Source organism: Argopecten irradians, chromosome 1 (genome assembly GCF_041381155.1).
Source record: "Argopecten irradians isolate NY chromosome 1, Ai_NY, whole genome shotgun sequence".
Lineage (NCBI taxonomy): Eukaryota > Metazoa > Mollusca > Bivalvia > Pectinida > Pectinidae > Argopecten > Argopecten irradians.
Genome location: NC_091134.1, coordinates 15,685,955 through 15,706,730, shown reverse-complemented (window position 1 = coordinate 15,706,730; position 20,776 = coordinate 15,685,955). Strand labels below are relative to the sequence as shown.

General features: G+C 34.2%; 2 protein-coding genes across 2 annotated transcripts; one reads left to right on the top strand and one right to left on the bottom strand.

Moving 5' to 3' along the window:
- Positions 1 to 625: 625 nt before the first annotated feature.
- Positions 626 to 3,444, top strand: LOC138318898 (uncharacterized). Its single transcript, XM_069261710.1, has 2 exons — positions 626 to 2,273; positions 2,691 to 3,444. Exon 2 carries the CDS (start codon positions 2,752 to 2,754, stop codon positions 3,424 to 3,426), a length of 675 nt encoding a protein of 224 aa, XP_069117811.1. The 5' UTR covers positions 626 to 2,273; positions 2,691 to 2,751; the 3' UTR covers positions 3,427 to 3,444.
- Positions 3,430 to 19,208, bottom strand: LOC138318891 (sodium- and chloride-dependent GABA transporter 1-like). The gene is made up of 13 exons (XM_069261697.1): positions 19,019 to 19,208; positions 14,571 to 14,702; positions 13,687 to 14,008; positions 12,111 to 12,243; positions 11,719 to 11,853; positions 10,828 to 10,931; positions 10,213 to 10,337; positions 9,101 to 9,213; positions 8,715 to 8,846; positions 8,400 to 8,499; positions 7,715 to 7,815; positions 7,132 to 7,299; positions 3,430 to 5,653 (listed from the first exon to the last, which is right to left on the bottom strand). The coding sequence occupies exons 1-13, from the start codon at positions 19,158 to 19,160 to the stop codon at positions 5,561 to 5,563; spliced, it is 1,800 nt and encodes a 599-aa protein (XP_069117798.1). The 5' UTR covers positions 19,161 to 19,208; the 3' UTR covers positions 3,430 to 5,560.
- Positions 19,209 to 20,776: the final 1,568 nt, after the last annotated feature.

Sequence of the window (20,776 nt, the reverse complement as noted above, 5' to 3'; positions counted from 1 at the left end):
GTATTTCAAGGGTTTGCTTTAAAGGGACAATTCAGTGAGGCTATTACGTTACATAACCACGAAGCAAAATATGACATAAATGTATTGTTCCACATTCCTTATGAAACATAATACATGAAATAGTGACAAATTTCACTACATTATTAATTATTTTGATTAATACTATTGAAATTTTAAATCGTTGATCAATACGATTAAGCAGGTACAACATGTACGCAGTACTCTTACCCGAGTCAAACAAATAAACGTTAAACAAATGCAATACATAAACACTGAGGAGTTGATGAAAATATTTTTAGACAAGAACATGCATTTAATAATGTTAACAAAACTGTAACAGCGTTTTGAGTAGTTCTAGACAAAAAAATCTTTACTACACAGGCAAGGGTAAGGGTTCGGCATACAAGGCTATGTGTAATATGGCGATTGAATATTTCACATACATTTGACTACAATGGGCTTTTCTGACATATCACAGTTAAATCAACTAATCTAATTTCCATTAGAACTTGTTTGTGTCCGAAATATGTGCAAGTTTTAATGTGTTCGTAGACCGAATTGTCCCTTTAACGTTGCTACATGTAACATTTAGTTTTAACAAAATTGGTTCGTGGGCAAATTTCCATTGTTCGTGAAAGAGGTCCTTTGGCTACAATTTAAAGCTTACTCAATTAAATTCAAATTCATTGTTTTAGTATTTGTATATGAAACAACGACAATTAATTAAAAATAATAGCATAGACAAGGACGAAGAAAAAGCATCTTCAGCGTCAATATGTGTGTGAATTTGAACTTATTCTCAGCCCGAGCTGATGTATATCTTTTGTTCATCATAATTACTGCCGACACTGAGAATACAACACGTTTTGACTCGATAAACATTTGTTGTATGGTCCTTATAATTTCCATATCAGTGACAGGATATAGAAAATTCATTTGTTGTAACAAAAGGTTTCTTTGGTATGGCTACAGACTCTAACACCTTACAATTGGAGAACCCTTTTATTGATGAATTATCATGGATGGAGATATTCATGAATAATTTCAATCACATGAACACTATATTTAATTGCTACTAATGACAAATATTTTTGACACTCGAGGTTATTATAAAACTAATTATGGAATGCCACCCAAACTTAAACCAATATTTACTGCGGTTACTTCCCGTTCTTAGAGTCCGAATTCAATACCGCCAGACTTTTTAAAATATTTAAGCAAATAAAGGATCTAAATTAAGTCTACCCTTACCTTGGCACGCGTTAAGGTTTCCAATCGAAAAGGGAAATTCAACATTGAGTATTTAATCTTTATACCGATAACTTTTGTTTCACATCCTTTGTGCTATTGATATTCAGCGAACTTGGGTATATTTGTGTAACAGCGAGCTTATTATACAAATTATCTATTAACCACTGGTACGTTAATTTATCAATAGAAATCGAACACAATATATGTACTTTAGCCGTATACAACAATCAATAGTGTACCCTACCCAATGATTAAGGATATCATTTGAAAGCAGCCGTATCGGAAGCAAAACTTACGTTAGATTTATCTACTATAAACATTAAGCATTGTCAACTTCGTTGTCAAATTTTATGAAATGAGTCGTGTTATAAATCAATAAACCAGAAATTGCTTTTTTATGAAAATCGTTTTGATTTATAGTAGCGATTTTGTTATTGTTCAAGATAATGTTCGAATCTTAAGATATTTTATGACTAACGTAATTGAGTGCATTTCCGATGTCGTCGAAAGTTGTAAAAAAAATCGCCTACATGTGTAGTAAATTTAAGTTTATAACATTTGTTCAGAGTCGACACTATTGGAGTACATTGGCTCAATGGTAGTGGTCTAGATGTCTGAACCTAATATTGAGCATTGGAATTTTGGAAGTTTGACAAGGGTGGTTATGCAATATCCGAGTGTTGAATGCAAAAGGCGCATTGGAACTGAGATTTGGAAAACCCGGAAAATAATGGTTGGCGATATACATAAAAAAACCAACTAAGTCTTTGAACTTCACTTTTACACCTATTACAGTGTGACGCGCACAATCATTGGCCTTAGCAAAAGCTGCAGAAAGTTGTAGAAAGAAAATATTGGTTGGTTCCAGGGATATATAAGATAACTAAATAAGTCGGTGGCTTAAATTGTGAAGGAGTTGTGGAATTCATATATGTAAATTTCCCGAAGACTTGGATTAGTATATTCCAAAGCGTCAAAGGAGTCTTTAGAACAAAGTGTCTTTATGTTCCAGTGACATCCAGGTGAGTGTCTCAGAAATACTAAGACCGATAGCATTATTGATAAACACATTATTAAGCATCAGCTGTATAAACAGTATTATTTTTATTTGCTAATACATATGAGATGCAAACGTTTGTTAAGGTGGATGAGAATATGTCTATAGCACATTGAATGTTGCCATGTTCAAATGATAAAAAAATGTGCCATTTTTTCACGAAACATAATTCAACTTTAATCCCTTTGACTGTCAGAGACCTTTTTTTAAGTAATTTTTTGTCACTTCCGGTCATTTCATGGCATTTTGTATGATAGAAAATGTATATAAATCCACAAATTCACGTTAGGTGGTGACGAAGTGAATGAAGACTGAAAAATACTCTCCTAAATATAAAGATAAATATTTTAATGTGTAAATAATGCATTCTATATATTTTCAGGCGCAAGAATGACTCAACACTAAACACTGAGGTGACACAGGTATAAAAAAACAGCAGCGGGATGCCGCAGGTGACAAACCTTCGCCTAATTCGAGACAAGAACAACTCTCCGATAGGCAAAGGAACGCTGCATAATGCACTTCTCAATATATCAACATCCACCCGAGATAGGGCGGTGAAACTGAATATTCTTGAAAATGAAAGACTGAAACGTCTGAACAGACTTTATGACAAGAACAAACGTCACAGTGAGTACCTATCGGCGCAGTTCCTTCAGAGGACACAGAGATCCCTTCAAGACCTGAACGCGTACCAGTATGTACTCAACCACGACTACAGAGTCTCACAATTCAGGACAATGGACCCAAAGTTCACGCGCGAGTGTGCGCAAACGCCTCGTAGCACGCGTCGCTACAACTTAGAAACTAGAATATACAACACTGGGTACGGAATGAAACCGTTCAGGCCAGAGATAGACAGGAGGATTCGTCAGACAGATCCAGCTAGAGTTACCAAAATCTTCAAAAAAGTTTTACTCGAGAAATTCAAAGATGAAAGTGACCTGGTTATTAATCGTAGGATGTCCCATTCCGGATTTTATAGAATGTTAGAAGATAGAAATAACTTGAAGGATTACAGTTATCAGCGACTGAAAAGTAATGTACGATTTGAGGACGAGGAGAAATCCCAAACAAATGCGTCAGTACATGAAACAAAAGAAATCGTTGATTCATGATGATTCCGTAAGACTGATTTTTTATTAGTGTTCGTAAGCATCGGCAACAAAAGCAAAAGGTACAGTATTAGGTCTCCAACTTGAGCAGACTAATTCTAGACGTCATTTGTGTTTACCTCAAACCATGGACATTGTCTGAAAGTGACGCCTACCAAACGTTCTAGTCATCAAAGATTACACTTTATCATTAGAATATTTACATACAGTTGTACCAAGAATGCTGCAATTGACATTGTAACATATTAGATATATCTATCGACATACGATTCTGTATTTGCATATTAATGAGTTATTTGCCTTGCGGGTACATGTAGGTATTGATTTTGAATTTGTGACGTCATGTGTGTTTTCGAGAGTAACGTCATACTTTTTAGAGAAAACAGCTGCTCACAAAATGATGACATGACCATGGATACTTAGAAAATTTTAAATATTGTTTGTGTTCAAAAATGTTATATCATGATGATGTGTTTATGTATATACAGTGTATCTATGCTTGTCATCTGTTATAGTTCCTTGGTAGAATTAAATAATGACTGAGGACGAAGTCCGAGGCAAACGCCTTCGGTCACGGGTCAAAATTCAAGATTTTACAAGTTATAAACACCATATGGACCGAATCAGAGGTCCTTATTTTTTATAAGGTATATTTAGTTCCTTTTACAAATGTGAAAACAATTGTTATATGTGTATATTAATTACAAGAAGAAGGATGGCCACAGGACGTCGCCCTGAAGAACTAAACTTTTAGATTTGAAGTCTCAGAAGATACATCGTTGGTTACCTACGTCAATCAACCTGCGGTCTGACATACGGAGCGTAATTGAGTTTAGACACTGACCGTGCGTTCCATTTGCAGATACAACTGGTACGAACCCGCTGTATCTGTAATGGAACGCGCTGTACCAGCCGAACCGAATCGGTACAACTTGTATCCAATATGGCGGACCCGAGATTCTTTATTGGTCACCGGAATGTTTTCTTTGTTGAAAACGGGCAGAGTGTATTTATATCCGATAAAATTACATGGATCGTTTATTTCAATGTGTGCTGAAACTATCTAGGTATTATTTTATATCCATTTCATTGTTAAAAAATATACATTTGAGTATAAAAAAAAAACAATAAAGGTTTTTTTCAATATTTTTTTAAAAATTCGGTTCTGAGACAACCCCTTGCGTTTCAAAGGACGGGCAGTCGGCATTTTGTTTTAACTCTGCTTGGATACAACACCGGGTACCGGCCCCTATATAAAGCGCGTGAACCACACATACGTGCTATCAGTCGAACGCTTGCTGTTCAATGTGTAACAACTAACACTTGACCGGCTCTAGATCTACTGCACTATATACCCAAGACGTAATGATAATAAAATGGTTAGTACTTTCAATGTTTTCTCAAATAAAGTTTCTAAGAACCATATAAAGATATATACAGTTAAATTAAAAGTAATGCATGAATTCATACTTTCTTTCCACGTGCGAGATCCATTTTGACTATAACGTAAACAGACACGGAAATTCTAATAGGAGATAACGTTGTCAAACTAAATATAAATACTGCACTCACCTGACAAGGTTTCATTGAAGTAATAATGTCAGCTAGATCCCAAAATATGTCAAATACGAGCAAATAAAACACTTCAACATATTAGATATTACACGCACATGTACACGTGTGTGCATTTGGTAGTTTATAATCTCAAATGTACATTTTTTAACTTGCATTGTCAGCTTTAACACCGAAAATACATAGCTTTTATATTCGAAGCGTATCTTTCATATTGGTACCGCCATCATGGAAAAACCCTAACCGGTGAGTGTACTATATATCGAACCTCACGTAACCATATATTAGCCAGTGATAATAAATAGAAATTGTGAGCATATCTTATATTATCAGTAATTGTTATTATCGACATGTTTGACAAGAATTTCAACTGGTGGTATCGGTACGTACGATTTATTGTATCTACTGTCTAACACTTGATTAATGTTTTATATCAAATGATTTAATAACTACATTAAAATTGTCTTTGTAAGTCAATAAATTACTTCTCTTTTAAATTTTTCATATTTGCTATGCTATTTACATGTCATACACAATACAACAATATTCTTATGTTGGAACTGAATTACAAAAGCATAACCCCATTTTCCTGTGATTTCAAATCCTCTTCCAAATTGTTAGTCCACTCCGGTAATGGTTTGATAGATTCCCGGAATCTCTACAATACAACAATATATAAAAACCGGAAATTAGAATGGATATTGATTATGAGTTTTATATTCATATTATGATAGTAGAATATTTCTACAGATGCACATTTGAAACGATGAATATGTTATACCATAATATGGAATGTAAATGCTGGAAATGTAACAATTCTGGTACCAATATTCGGTGAACGGGTATACAAAGCGTATGTGTGGGGATATTGTACAGCGCACTTTCCACCAAATCTTTGAGACACATAGAAAATAATTTGATGTATCAAAGTAATCGAAATGAAATACTGTAATTTGGTTCATCGTTTACATAAGTAGACAACTATAACCATGGAAAGTTCCAATAAAGTAAATAATTATATGTTAACTGTTCAAATCATTTGACCATTATAAGCTCTTTCTAAAATAACGAACACTTATACATTAACAAAGACATTTTTACCTCAAATCAATTAAAAACATTCAATGGATTGAAAAGATTTGTCAACTTGTGGAATAACAGATCAGGCCTCGATTTCTCGAAACAAAAGTTCAGACTAAAGTCAAAACTTAAGTTTTTCTCCTAAAGAAACAATTTATGGCTTAAGTCAGTTTTTGACTTAAGTTTGTTTTAGGAAATCGGGACCAGAACATAAGCATACGTTCCGGAAAGGTCAAGATTCCAGAGCTTCTCTCTTTCTTATCAACCTCAAAAATACACGCCATATTTAGTCATACAAGGGATCAACTTCGCTAGCCAAGGGTATTAGTCCGATTCTCTTTCTACTACCCCTGGCATATCTCACTTCAGAACGGGTGTTCCCGCACTGCGCCACCTGCTGGATCACCGCAGTTGCGCCCCTTCCATTTACGTAATAAGCAACCAATTAAAAAGCTCGTATCATTGTTGTATGGTTGAAAAAATGGCAGCGCCCTATGGAACACGTGTGTTGTTTGCGACAGATTCAAAATACCAAAGATGAACATGTGTGTGAGTCATTTAAATTGTTTATTAGTAAGTTCGGACAGCAGTTTTTGCGTTTCATGCAGAAGTTCTGCAATGTCCAATTTTGTAACGAGATCGCAGTATATCTTTTAATTGATTAATTTGTGAAACATAAACCACGCACGTACTATCCAATCTGTTTGGAGAGCAACGTCTCCAAGACGTTCATTTAGCTGGTATAAAAATTTAATTGATTAAATAGATAGTAATTTAACTTCGCTAGGAGTTGATGTTGACAGGCATGGTATGCCTGATGCCTCATTATACAAATGTAGGTCACTATACTATCGCTTCCGTTCAGTTTTGTTGACATATCAAAGCTGCGTTTTCATAGGTCGCCTGAACCTAGCCGCATCGAATGAGAATTTGAAAGCAAAAGCACTTGTTCTGAAGTGAGATATACCAAGGGTAGTAGAAAGAGAATTGGCCTAATACCCTTGGCTAGCAAAGTTGACTAGTGATATGTTAAAATAAAGAAACTGATTGACTGACCTGTTTGAGGGTTCCTTTCTGTTGTTTTAGTGTATAGACAATGTTGAACATCAGGGGCATTAGAGGGGCTATAGCGATAAGCCATCCGACTCCTATAGACCATAGAGGGTAGGCCATATCTCCATACGTCACAGGGCGATATTTCACCAAACTTACAATCCAAATAAACTATAAACAAATAAATAATTACTTACAATCAGTTGTCCAATGTTTTTTAAACTTTTTTTTCGGACGACTTTAATTTTGTGATTTTTTTTGCATAAATACAGCTGTACTCAAGATTAGAACGGTTTTAAGGCATTTTCTTTTACGAATTTGTATCTACACGAAAGTGAGTTTGCTTACAGCATAATGCACTAAAAGATCCCAAAATGACGATCAAGATAAATGTGTCATAGAGAGGCTTTATTACTATTATATTTTGCCTATTTTTCGAAATATCATTATATCACCCTATCACATTATGAAGCACAGCTGGTAAACAAGCGGTTTTAAACAACACGGATCCATCGAAGCTACTGTAAATGAAAAAAAACAAACATTGTCTAGTGTCAAAGGTTCCTGGTTGTCTAAACATACTTACCAGTGTTGTTAAAGGCGATATATATTTCCAGAAGAGTTGCCAGATTTGCGGTATTGGGAAGCCCACCATAACGGATATATCTTTACTTAGTCTTTCAGCTCCTGCAACGTTTGCATTTGGTATATCAAGTAACTGAAGCATGGTGCTTATTATTAAAAACACCAATATTCAACCAATTAAAACGTCATATAATGCACAGGTGGAACATATTCGATGACGGATATGGTATTTACTTCACGCATAAAGTTACTTTTTTAAAGTTACAAAATAAGACGATAAAATGAAAATTTTTAATGATGTTATATACTTCTGCTTTAGACATTTGCAAATTCTTTGAATTGATTTATTAGAAAATCTTGTGTTTGAAAGTTCCCAAATAAATTGGTGTCGATAATAATTGATGATGTACATGCAGATAATTTGATGATGGTAATGATGATAATGATTATATTAATGATACTGCTGCTGCTGCTGATGATGATGATGACGACGATGATGATGATGATGATGACGATGAGGATGATGATGGTGATGTTAATGATGCCGCTGCTGTTGATAATGATGGTGATATGATGATGATTACGACGACGACGTTGATGATAGTGATGATACTGATGAATCTGCTGATGATGCTGGTGGTGGTGTTGGTGATGATGATGATGACGACGACAATGATAATGTTTACCGTATAACCAGGCCAGAACACTGCATTCCAGTAGAATAATTAACAGACCACCGACACTGGCAATGTACCAATCAACTAACTGAACAACGTACATACCGCCCTGTTAAAAGGGGATTAGACACAAATTTATTCATGGTTCGACTTTGGAAAAAAATGATATGCGTGTAAAAGAATCGCCATTGAAGGGATGAAGCGGCAAAAGCCTGTATATTTTTATTTAGAGTATTTATATTATTGATTTTGGTATTTATTACAGAAAAAACCGCATCTTTAAAAATACTCCATATAAAATTTTTAAATTGTAAGTTTCCATACCTGATAGACATAAGGTATCCCGATAATGGTTGTTAGTGTACAAATGACAGCGGAAGTCAATTTCAATTTTGAGCGAAATACTTCCGGGTACACATCCGCTAGGGCACCGTTAACAACCTGGAGATGGACTATCTGTAAGAAACGGAAGTAACATATCATTATTGTAGGTAAGTCACGTGATCCTTAGAACCGTACACGACAATTTCATGCCCGCTTCAGGTACGAAAATGTGTTGTTCATGTAACAAACGTTTTACTAAACCGATTATTTTGCGGCTTTAATCATCCTAACATCTCACCATAACGCGAGCTTCAATTAAAATTGAATTAACGACTTTTTAGATTAGACAAAGGATTTCATGTGTTTTGTCTCATATTGATCATTACCCGACTGTCTAAGCCCACAGTGAACAGCGTGAAGAAAAACAAGGCCGACCAAAGTTGTGGAAGAGGAAGCGTGGAGATAGCCTCCGGGAATATCATGAATGCTATCCCAGGGCCTTAGGACATAAAACATCATCAACCTTAGCATGAACGAAAATATGAATACATCTGTATTAATGCTGTACGTACTTATTTTAATGGTAGTTTTATTTTAACGCTTTTCGCGCTGTCTTTAAGTGCTAAATCATGTACAACGCTAAATTTAAAAAAAATGTATTACCAGTGTGTATTGAACCACCAAATTCCGCTAATTTGTATTTGCGCTAATGATTCATTATTTATATTTGCGGTAATGATTCATTATTTATATTTGCGCAAATAAATAATTTTTATATCCGCGTTAATGATTCAGTATTTTTATTTGCGCTACTAATTCATTATTAATCCGCGTTAATAATTCATTATTTATATTTGCGCTAATAATTCATTATTTTATTTGCACTAAAATTTAATTATTTATATCTGCGCTACTAATTCATTATTTATATCTGCGCTACTAATTCCTTATTTATATCCGCCTTAATAATTTATTATTTATATTTGCGCTACTAATTCATTATTTATATCTGCGTTAATAATATCGCGTTAATAATTCATTATTTACATTTGCGCTAATAATTCATTATTTATATTTGCGCTTATAATTCATTATTTAAATTTGCGCTAATAATTCATTATTCATTTCCGCGTTAATAATTCATTATTCTTATTTGCGCTAATAATTCATTATTTTCATTTGCGCTAATAATTCATTATTTATATCTGCGCTAATGATTCATTATTTATAATTGTCCTTATAATTCATTATTTTTATTTGCGCTTATAATTCATTATTTATATATATGCGCAAATAATTCATTTCTTATAATTGCGCTAAGATTTGACTGCGCTTAGATAGGTACGTTTACAGCCATTTCAAAAGAAATGTAGGAACTTGAACAGAAACGGTCAAGAAAACATAAAATATAATTTATTCTTGAGTGGATGAAAAGCTTAGATATCTTCGTCATTTAAAATAAATAAAATAACAACACTTCTATTAAGAAAATTCTCACCGTCAGCGACAACATCTTTAATTTCCACGTTGAATGAAACCGACATGTAACCAAGGGTTACAAAGATGACACATCCGGCGAAAAGACTGGTAAAGGCATCAACCAATGGTATTATGATGGAGTCCCTGAAATAAAAAAAAATGATATAATGCATGTAAGCAACACTGAGCGGGGTGCACTATTCGTTGTCTTCATAAGCAAAAGGCACTTAGGTAAAATTATAGGCAGGAAACAGTTACCTGCTACCCCAAAGATACAAAATCTTACTATGTACTTATCCAGTCTACAAAAAAAGTATTTTTCATTGTGCAGAGGCAAGAATCAGTTCTGTGCTTTCATGTTTACACAGGAAAAAACCCAACTAACTCTTACAGAAATCTTATTATGAGATTAATAAAAGCTTGGCACATGGACGTAAATTTCTTCTCACATTAAAAGCTTATTTAAGAACAAATTTAGTAGCTGTGCCTATGTACTGAGAAGAACAAGGACATATATACCACAGCCTCATGAAACACAAGCTCGTGTTCTTAGCATAAACATGCATGTTAAATATAATGATCATTCTATAGAGATCTCAGTTGATAATAAACGTTAAGCAATAGAGTCCCAAACCTGTACAAATTGTGGTGGAAGTGGTTGTAACTTGATAATGTTACGAGATCTGCAGCAGCAAACCCGGCCGAGTATATCACCTGGATGGCTGCATCGGACCACACCTGGAAAATACACCTTCGGAAATAAAAGGAACACCATTATCTTAACACAATAAAGGTGTAATAAAATGCATTAAGGGAAAACTGAAAACCTCAAAGTGTATGGTTGAGTACCATAATTATCAACACTATATTTTAAACAAATCAAGGAAGACTAGAAGAGTAGGCAGGCTGTGCTTCATCGACGGCAACAACAAACGATGAGGTAGAAAAAGATAACCCATTTCACACCATCTTTATAAATCGCTGATCTATCGAAGTTCATTAATTTCAGTGTTCTTCGCAAATATCATCTAAATTTTGACATTTGTTATGTTGCGCTCAACATTGCAAATCGTACAATACACAAGTATTTCATATAGATATATAGTAAGTTCGAGATCAATTATACTTCCTTTTCGCGTCTAACTCGAACTATTGTTTTGTTTTATATAACAAATACATTACTTATTTTCCGTAATGAAAACGAAAACCAGTTGTGGAAAAAATCTCATTTCTCATGACTTCAATTTCCTCAGATAGAAATAAATAAAGAATAAATTCCATGTTATTTCCCCACTGATAAAATCAAGAGAAATAAATAAAAAAAAAAAAGATATTAAATTTGAAAACGAACCTTCACTTGACGAAGTATTTTGATTTGTAAGTCCATGGACGATATTCTGAGTGTCAATCATTGAGTATTGCTATGGTGTGTACATTTACAACTCACTAACACTTAAGATAGATGTTTCAAAAAGAACGAAGTAAATACAGAGGCAAATGAAAATATTTTTTTCCTTTAACTTACCGATAACTTGCTTAACTCTTCCCATCTGGGTATGAAATAGTACCGCAGTCCTTTTCCTGCCCCTTCCAGGGTCAGCCCTTTTACTAGGAGAATGGTCAGTAGAACATAGGGAATGGAGGCTGCTACGTACATAATCTATTGGAACACAGAAGGAAAAAATCTCTGATAAAATAAACCAATAGAATGTGCAAAAGCCATATAATCGATGAATTTAAAAAAAAGAAATAAAAAAAAAAACAATTTTGCTAAGTCTAGCTAGTAATCATCAAAGGAAATTATGTACTTTGGGTGGTGGAGACAATTTCAACTGTAACGTCAACTATCAATCCATTATTCAGTTTGTCGGTGATTTCTAACGACGAATCTGACTTTTACTACTAAGACTGCTGTACCTTTCCAGACATCTTGATGCCCCGGAAGACACAGAGGAAAACCACCGTACTGACCGCAGCATTACACAACAATAGTTCCCAGCGGATCCCACCGAGATTCTCTATGTTTTCGGACAATTGTAGCACCTTGTATCTGAAAAAATAGCTTGACTTTGGTAATACTAACTCGTATAACTGAAAAGTTCTATCTAACTCGAAGTAAATTGTTGGTATCGATGAAGCGCTTCGATGTATATTCAAGCTCACTCGAATACTTGGTAAACTCGACAGTTTACCTTAATTTTCACTTATATCATGTAACCATTGTGAATACCAGCAGTAATATATATCTTGGTTTGAGAGATCTCCTCTTTAGCTCTAGGAAAGCATTCATTACACCCGCTTGGACTTAGAGTGGTCTTCTGTCCAAGAATTTTATCAATATATAAATACAATACTGTAAATATGAGTAAATATGTGAAATATTTATTAGCTTTATATCATTTTTTCAAGAAAATCGCATAGTTTGTGTAAAACATCATAGAGTAATTAATACAAGTAAATATATCGTTTTTAGTTGCCGCAACCAGCAACTTTACAAAACTGGTTTGAGCATGAATGTAAAATTACGCTCACAAGTAGGTTATATTTGTATAAATTACTTCAACCAGTCTGAAAAAACTGGTTTGAGCATGAATGTAAAATTACGCTCACAAGTAGGTTATATTTGTATAAATTACTTCAACCAGTCTGAAAAAACTTACAATAAATATACATCAATATGATATATCTTAACTAATAATAAGTAATGTAACATGGGTTTTTGCAGGCTGTTACATCATGAATGCTCGAATTTAAACGTATACTGAAGTTTTTGAAGTAGGAGATTCTAACACGACTGAATCTTCACTTTAGTAAAACGCTGAATTTGAAACCCTTGACGTAGATAGATCTTTTTGCAGGAGCGTTTCAAAGTATCTTTAAGTGTTTAATTAGTTTTTGGTGAGAACGTTATTTCTTGAAAGATTTACTATCTCATTTAATATTGCAGTGTACGTAAGCAATGTCTCTTGTTTACCATTACCATACGATTACCATAACGAGCAATTATTATACCATCGTTTGTTACTCTTTTACCACCAATAACTTATGTACTACACTTGCGAATTCTGTTAGGTTTTACGTTTACAAAAAATACTCAAAGGTATGAAATGCCAGGTACTGTAAACCATTTTACATTTGTCATACTTGTAAATTTGTTTAATCTTGTTTACTTTTTTCTTGAGAGGCAATTGCAAAAAGCGCCATAATATCAAGCCAAAAAGGTCTTAATGGAAGCTTGGTTTCTTTGTGTTTGGTACGACGGATATTAGCTTTGGATATCACAGGAAGTACCGTATGATGGATGATGTTTTAAACAGTTGTCAATGTGTTATAACAATACGTCGAGTTCGAGATGCCAAAGCCAAGTGGTTAAAATACGAATGACATGACGTCACAATCACAGGAAGGGGACACCAATCAACAGTAAGCCGTATTTTACCCATGTCGTTTTGGTATCTTGAAACCCACGTATTGAAATGTCTCATAAACTTACTCCCAGAATTCTTCTGTAGCTGTTTTAGCACTACTTGATAGTGCATCGGACATATTACGTGACGTCATGTTGTGTGTCGTCGTGTTGTATGACTTCATATTTTGTGACGTTATGTTCTGTGACGACAGATACTGTGACGTCATAGTGGTATTAGTGACGAAAACTCGGCTGTAGCATTGGTCTGTGTTCCACTCGTTATCACAGCTACTCCACGGAAGTGTCGAAGTGAAACAGCTGCCGAAGTAGTAGAGGACCCAGGCGATAATCACGTTGTAATAAACGGACACAACCACATTAGTCAGAATCATGGCGTATCCGATTCCTACCAAAGAGAAAGTAGCTTTGATATTGCATCAATGAACATGATTACTTTCATTTTTTTTCGTTTTTTTTTTTTTTTTTTTTTTTTTTTGTCTCAAATACAATTTTATTTTAAAATTCTTTGGCACAAAATAGGCCAAATCATTTGTATGTAGCAGAAACATATCAACAAATGTAAGAAACTGCCAGAATTGACATACCTTTTTCACGATGTAACATTTAATTATTTTTTTTACATTGCAATTCATGCTTGATTGATTTCTAGTATTAGCTATATATGAAAATTGATAACAACCACTATCATCAGCACAACAAAGCAATTATGTGTTGCGATTCACATGTTTTATATAAAGATCCGTCAGAGTATTGGTATCCAAATAAACCAAACCTAACATAGCCACCCACTTCTTTGGATATGACACTGTCATAATTGTAACTATATGTGTCTTAGAAAGTATTTTCGAAAGCTTTTACTGCAATATGTTTTTAATCTCAAATGAAGGTTGCTTTTTAACTTGCATTGTCAGTTTAAATATTGGAAATATAAATGTAACAAACATTACCTTTGAATATTGGACAGCATACCCAGGCTTTAGCCGGTCCAAGGCTTGAGAATTGAGGGTAGGAAAACTGGAGCATTTGTTGAGGTATCGCTATTATTATCATAAATAGGAAGTACGGTATAAGGAACGCTCCTGAAGAAAATAAACAAATTAAAAACCAGAATCACACACAAGAAAAACGGTATTAGGAAAATTCCTGTGTGCATGAAATACCAGAATCATACGGAAGACATTTATACTGTATGTATAGTATGTCCCGTATAATGTATGGTGTATCCCATGTCCTGTTACATGTATGGTTTGATGCGTATAATGTATGGTGTAATCCATGTCCCGTTACACGAATAAAAAAAATAAACAGATAAAATACCTTGTCAAAGCAAACAATCAGGATCATGTATAAGACATAAGGTATGGTGATAAATAAAAACAAAATCTTTTAGTAAGAACAAAGTCATGTTATTCCTATTCCAGGACTTGTTAATCCTTTGCACTTTGATGTCTACAGCGGAAGAATTGATAAATGTATAAAGCTATTTAACTTTATTTTCATCATAAAAATTAACCATTTATTACATCATGTTTTCATTTCAAAGGTTAAATAATAGTATCAACGATTGGAGAATAACAACTTAAAGGTTTAAGCTTTATTGATGTTCACTATTGAGTGAATATTAACTGAATTCCATGTGTATAGATTTTATTGACTATTTAATAGAATGATACTTCGTAATATAATTTACAGTGAATGTAAAATGGTAAAAAGTTACCGCATTTAATTAAGTGACTCAACCGTATATTGAGGGTCGATCTTATAATCGATCTTTGGTTATTCGGAAAATAACCGTGCAATAGCGTCTACGTCTTTATGAAGACCATTTGCTGAATAAGATCACTTCTTATGGTCATGAATGGCCAAATTAACATAATTTGACCTATGTGTAAAACCTACTTGGATTTAAAGTCCATATTTCTTTGCCGACTACTTGGGCCTTTCTGATAAGTTTGACCGTAGTGCGAGAACTGAGTTCATAAACCATCGATGGAAAGTCGATATCTACTTGTAATGGATTTTTATAGACATTTTATTCCGAATATGTCTTTTTATGATTGAATTAGGTTATAAATTTAGATAAGTACGTTGATCCTGGCATACCACATGTATTATTCCATCAAATTTCCATTTTATTAATATATTGGTGTTATTACCAATCTGCCCCAATAAAATCATTTTCGCCAGCTGTTGTAAAACTTTTTTTTTCTTATTATGTAAACATTTATTTGTTGAGAGATACTATTTCTACAACAATAGGCGATGTTATTCAACTCTCAGGGTATCCAATAAACGAATCAGTCGTTGATTAACAATTTGCTTATACCACACGTGGTATAAACTCGGTACGCATTCAGATTGGCTGACATGGTGAACTTTGACCGAACTACTTATTTCTCAGTGTCACGTCGTCACTTTGTTTCTAATTAGAAAAATATATATATTAATGCATTCTTTATAAAAATATGACTTTTGAATATTATTGATTGCCGTTTTGCTGATGAAAATATCAATATATCTTATTTGCAAATCTCGGTAAACGCACGTAACTTAATCTTCGTCGGATTTCTATCGGCTAAAAGCGGATATAATTGTGGCAGAAACAGGTCACACGACTCGTGGTCGTTGGATATGGAATTTATTCTCCACTCGTAAGTTAGTTTTTAAAAGTTACAAAAGACACTCGCTAAGGGCTCTTGTCTTTTGTAACTTTTAAAGATAACTCACTTGTTTGGAATCAATTCCATATCCAACAGCCACTCGTTGTGTAACCTCTATATTTCAAATGCAATTCACTAATGCAATGTATATATAACACGCATGTCAGATATTGTTTCATGAAATGCTCTAATAATGGATTTTAGAACCTAAAATTCATGATTGTATTTATTCATATTTATTCATGAATTAAAATATTGATTTTTAACGTGTACACATTTAAAATAGCTCCGAAGTATGCGAACTGCTTCGATCTATTTCGATCTCTACGGGTATTGCCGATATTGACCACGTGATCAGGCTCGGGAGGTTCCGATCTATATGGGTATCGCCGATGTCGGTAACGTGATGCAACTCGGTTTTCTGATATTACAATAGTATATTGGTGCTTTCATAAATCTGAACCATCATATTTAAGCATCCATATTTGCACATTGTATGTTTTATGAGAGTTTGTGATAGTGAAAATTACAAGAAATAACTTTAAAGGCAGTTCTAATATCCAAATATAGAATACAGGTCTGAGTACTTTGAGTAGCTCTCACGGTCACGATCGTGCATTAATACGTTATATTATTAGAAATCTGTCAGTTTACTGAAGAATGATACTGTGTTTCATAGGTATATTTTCTGTAGTTTAACTGTTAAGTGTAGTTATTTATGATGCACAACATGATTTTTCAGGAAGTTCATCCCATGGCGCCACAACCATGGCAACTCCTATCAAAGTACAGATGACTCCCGGCCCATAACCGTGCGCTTACATGTAGCTTGTTGCTATGAAATTATATTATACAAATGTATACATTTTTAATCTGGCTATTTTTTCTAGCTGGAAGAATAAAACATTTGTAAAAAAAATATTAAAATGGTTTTCATCTTTAACAAAAATCAAAACGTTCGATATGATATTGACAGGAAAATGGTTTGACTAGTGTGTCAAATTTCATTTTCTGTATATATCATTTCAATGGCGATCATGTGCTAATTAATCTTCGCTAACAAGCTAAAAGACTACATTTTCGTTACGATTGTACCGATATGAGCCAGCTTACAGTCAGTATTTGATTAATCGCCAATTGTACATGTTATGACACTTTAATACCGCACCACTGTTATCACCCCACGTGAAGTAACCGCAAAGAAGGAAGAAAAATGACATCGTTTGTTGACCTTAGCTTTCAGCTAGGAATAAATACCATTTTTTACAGAGACAATACATTAATGCAAAATTGAGGCGAATGCTGCCCGAGACACATCACGAGAAAAATATGGAGGAATAGTTCGCCACACTTGTTTAAATCATATAGAGGAATAGTTCGCCATACTCATTTAAATCATAGGGAGGAATAGTTCGCCATACTCGTTTAAATAATATAGAGGAATAGTTTCACCATACTCATTTAAATAATATTGAGGAATAGTTAGCCATACTCGTTTAAATCATATAGAGGAATAGTTCGCCATACTCGTTTAAATCATATAGAGAAATAGTTCGCCACACTCGTTTAAATCATATAGAGGAATAGTTCGCCATACCCTTTAAAATCATTTGGAGGAATAGTTCGCCATACTCGTTTAAATCATATAGAGGAATAGTTCGCCATACTCGTTTAAATCATATGGAGGAATAGTTCGCCATACTCGTTTAAATCATATGGAGGAATAGTTCGCCATACTTGTTTAAATCATATGGAGGAATAGTTCGCTATACTCAATTAAAGCATAATGAGGAATAGTTCGTCATACTCGTTTAAATCATTTGGAGGAATAGTTCGCCACACTCGTTTAAATGCATATGGAGGAATAGTTCGATATACTTGTTTAAATTAGAATATTCGCATACCGTTTAAAGCAATAATGAGGAATAGTTCGTCATACTCGTTTAAATCATTTGGAGGAATAGTTCGCCATACTCGTTTAAAATCATATAGAGGAATAGTTCGCCATACCCGTTTAAATCATAATGAGGAATAGTTCGCCATACATGGGAATATTAAATCATATGGAGGAACAGTTCGCCATACCCGTTTAAATCATATAGAGGAATAGTTCGCCATACTCGTTTAAAAATCATTTGGAGGAATAGTTCGCCATACCCGTTTAAATCATATGAGGAATAGTTGCCATACTCTTAAATATTGAGGAATAGTTCGCCATACTCATTTAAAACAATATTTTTCTTTGTATACTTAATGTCTCCATGGCCGCTTTCTAAATGGATTGCCAGATGTTCAAATTCTTTAACATAAATTATTTTTTACCTCTGCTTAATGCTCTATTTTATCGATAGACGAATATCTTCACAATAAATGCTGTATAACGCTTTAAATTCGCGGTGTCCATATTTCGCGGTTTTCTTTACGAGGTTTATTCGCGGAGGTTAAATTAAGCGGGTCATCGACTCATAAAATTCTTTCAACTATTGTTCTTAGGCACGTCAGTGGGTTTTTGAATATTTCTCTGGTGATAAGAATTCGTGGATTTCAGTAAAGCACGGAAATATAGCGAATATAAACCACCATAATTTTACCCGCTGTACAGTACAACCACGAAATCACAACACAAATGTGTGATGCAGAAAGATCAAAATACCATTACAATGTTGTCATAGGACATTTAATTATACAACAAATGCTTTCTAAGGACCGAAACTAGAATGTCTAACTAAACATACCACCGCCATTTCTGTAGCAAATGTACGGGAATCTCCATATATTTCCTAGTCCAACGCTGACACCTATACAAGAAAACATGAACTCCTTTCCATTTTGCCACAACTCTCTTTTCCCAACTGTTTTGGAAGCAGGCTGATCCATCTTGACTTTTGATGATATAATATTTTATCATCTGTAAGGAATGCTACCTAGAACAGACACATGTAGGTACTGACCTCTTATCATATAGGTTTAACTTTATTTGTATCAAACTAAAGGTAATATTCATGGCCACGTCATTGAAAGTTATTAATGTCTATGCCGCACACTTCGCTTGCTACAGAGATTCACAATCACGACTGCTACATCCTAACGAGTAATTATAAGAGAGACATAAGATACATGTATGTATATTTTGAAAGGATGAAGGCCTGGATAGGGTTTTAATGCGGAAAACTATATAATTGAAAAAAACGATCACTTTTCACGTCGGACAGGGATTCGAACCCTCACAATATTGTTGAAAAGCAAGTGCAGTGTTTTCTTTATTTATTAGTTAAACGTCCTATTAACAGCCAGAGTGCCACGTTTGTTAGTGGAGGAAAGCCGGAGTACTCTGAGAAAAAACCCACGACCAGCGGTTAATTCCTTACAACTGCTCCATATCGGATTCGAACCCGCAAACCCAGAGGTGGATGGCTTATGTGTATTATTTCGGGACACCTCAACCACTCGGACACCGCTGCTCCTTAGCAAGTAAATGGCCACTGTGTCAACTAACTATTACAAACAATAACATTCAGCGCTCCCTCGAATTATTGAAACACAAAAATACTGCCAATCTCGCATACCGCCAACTGAAGCCCAAGAACGGATTTCTGCTCTGTGTGATCCAACCTTTACGTCTGCCAACATCGTATACCGCCAACAACCATATGCATTGTTCTCAATACCGTTTATATTCTCTCTGTATTATCCAGTACTGTCAAAAATCATTTTAACTATTGTGTGTTAATAATGTTGTTTATTAATTGAATTATACATTATATAATCAGCCACATTCCGTCTGATGCAGTGATCGTTTACTGGTAAGGCTTTGCTTGGATGATTTTATCAGATGTCGTATTACCAGCCAGGGTATGCATGTTTCCGTTCAGTCTAGTTTATACAGCAGTTGCACTAAAATCATATATGTAATTAAAAGATTTTTAGAACTTTCTGCTTATATGGTGACTAGCTGAGATAAAGATGAGTTCAAATTATGATGACCGTTATTCCAATTCATAAACATTATGTTAATAGAGACAAATTCGTTTTACAGCTACTAAAATGGCATTTATGACTCGTATTAACATTTATATTGTATGGAGTTATTTATTTGTTATTTTCATAAGATGTTGTTTATTACTTTATTAAAGACTAAAATATGTGCATGAATTGGAGGCACTGCCTTGATATTGGATATTAAACCATCTGTCCACTTATGCTGTATTTGTATTGTACAGTTGTTTGTCTTCCCGGGTAAGTATTGATTGTGACATCACGTGTTTGCGTGCATGATGTCATACATGTACGTTTAAGAAAAAACGACGTGAATTTTGCTCACAAAATAATGAAGTCACAAAAGATACTTACATTTACCTGCAGGGGAGGAACTTTTGTAATATTGTAAAGACGAAATAAAACAGAAAACTTTATGTAGCTTTATAACAGTACGTCAGAAAATAGAAAAAAATTGTCATTTTCGATTAATTTAGGAGCAGCCGAAATACGACTAT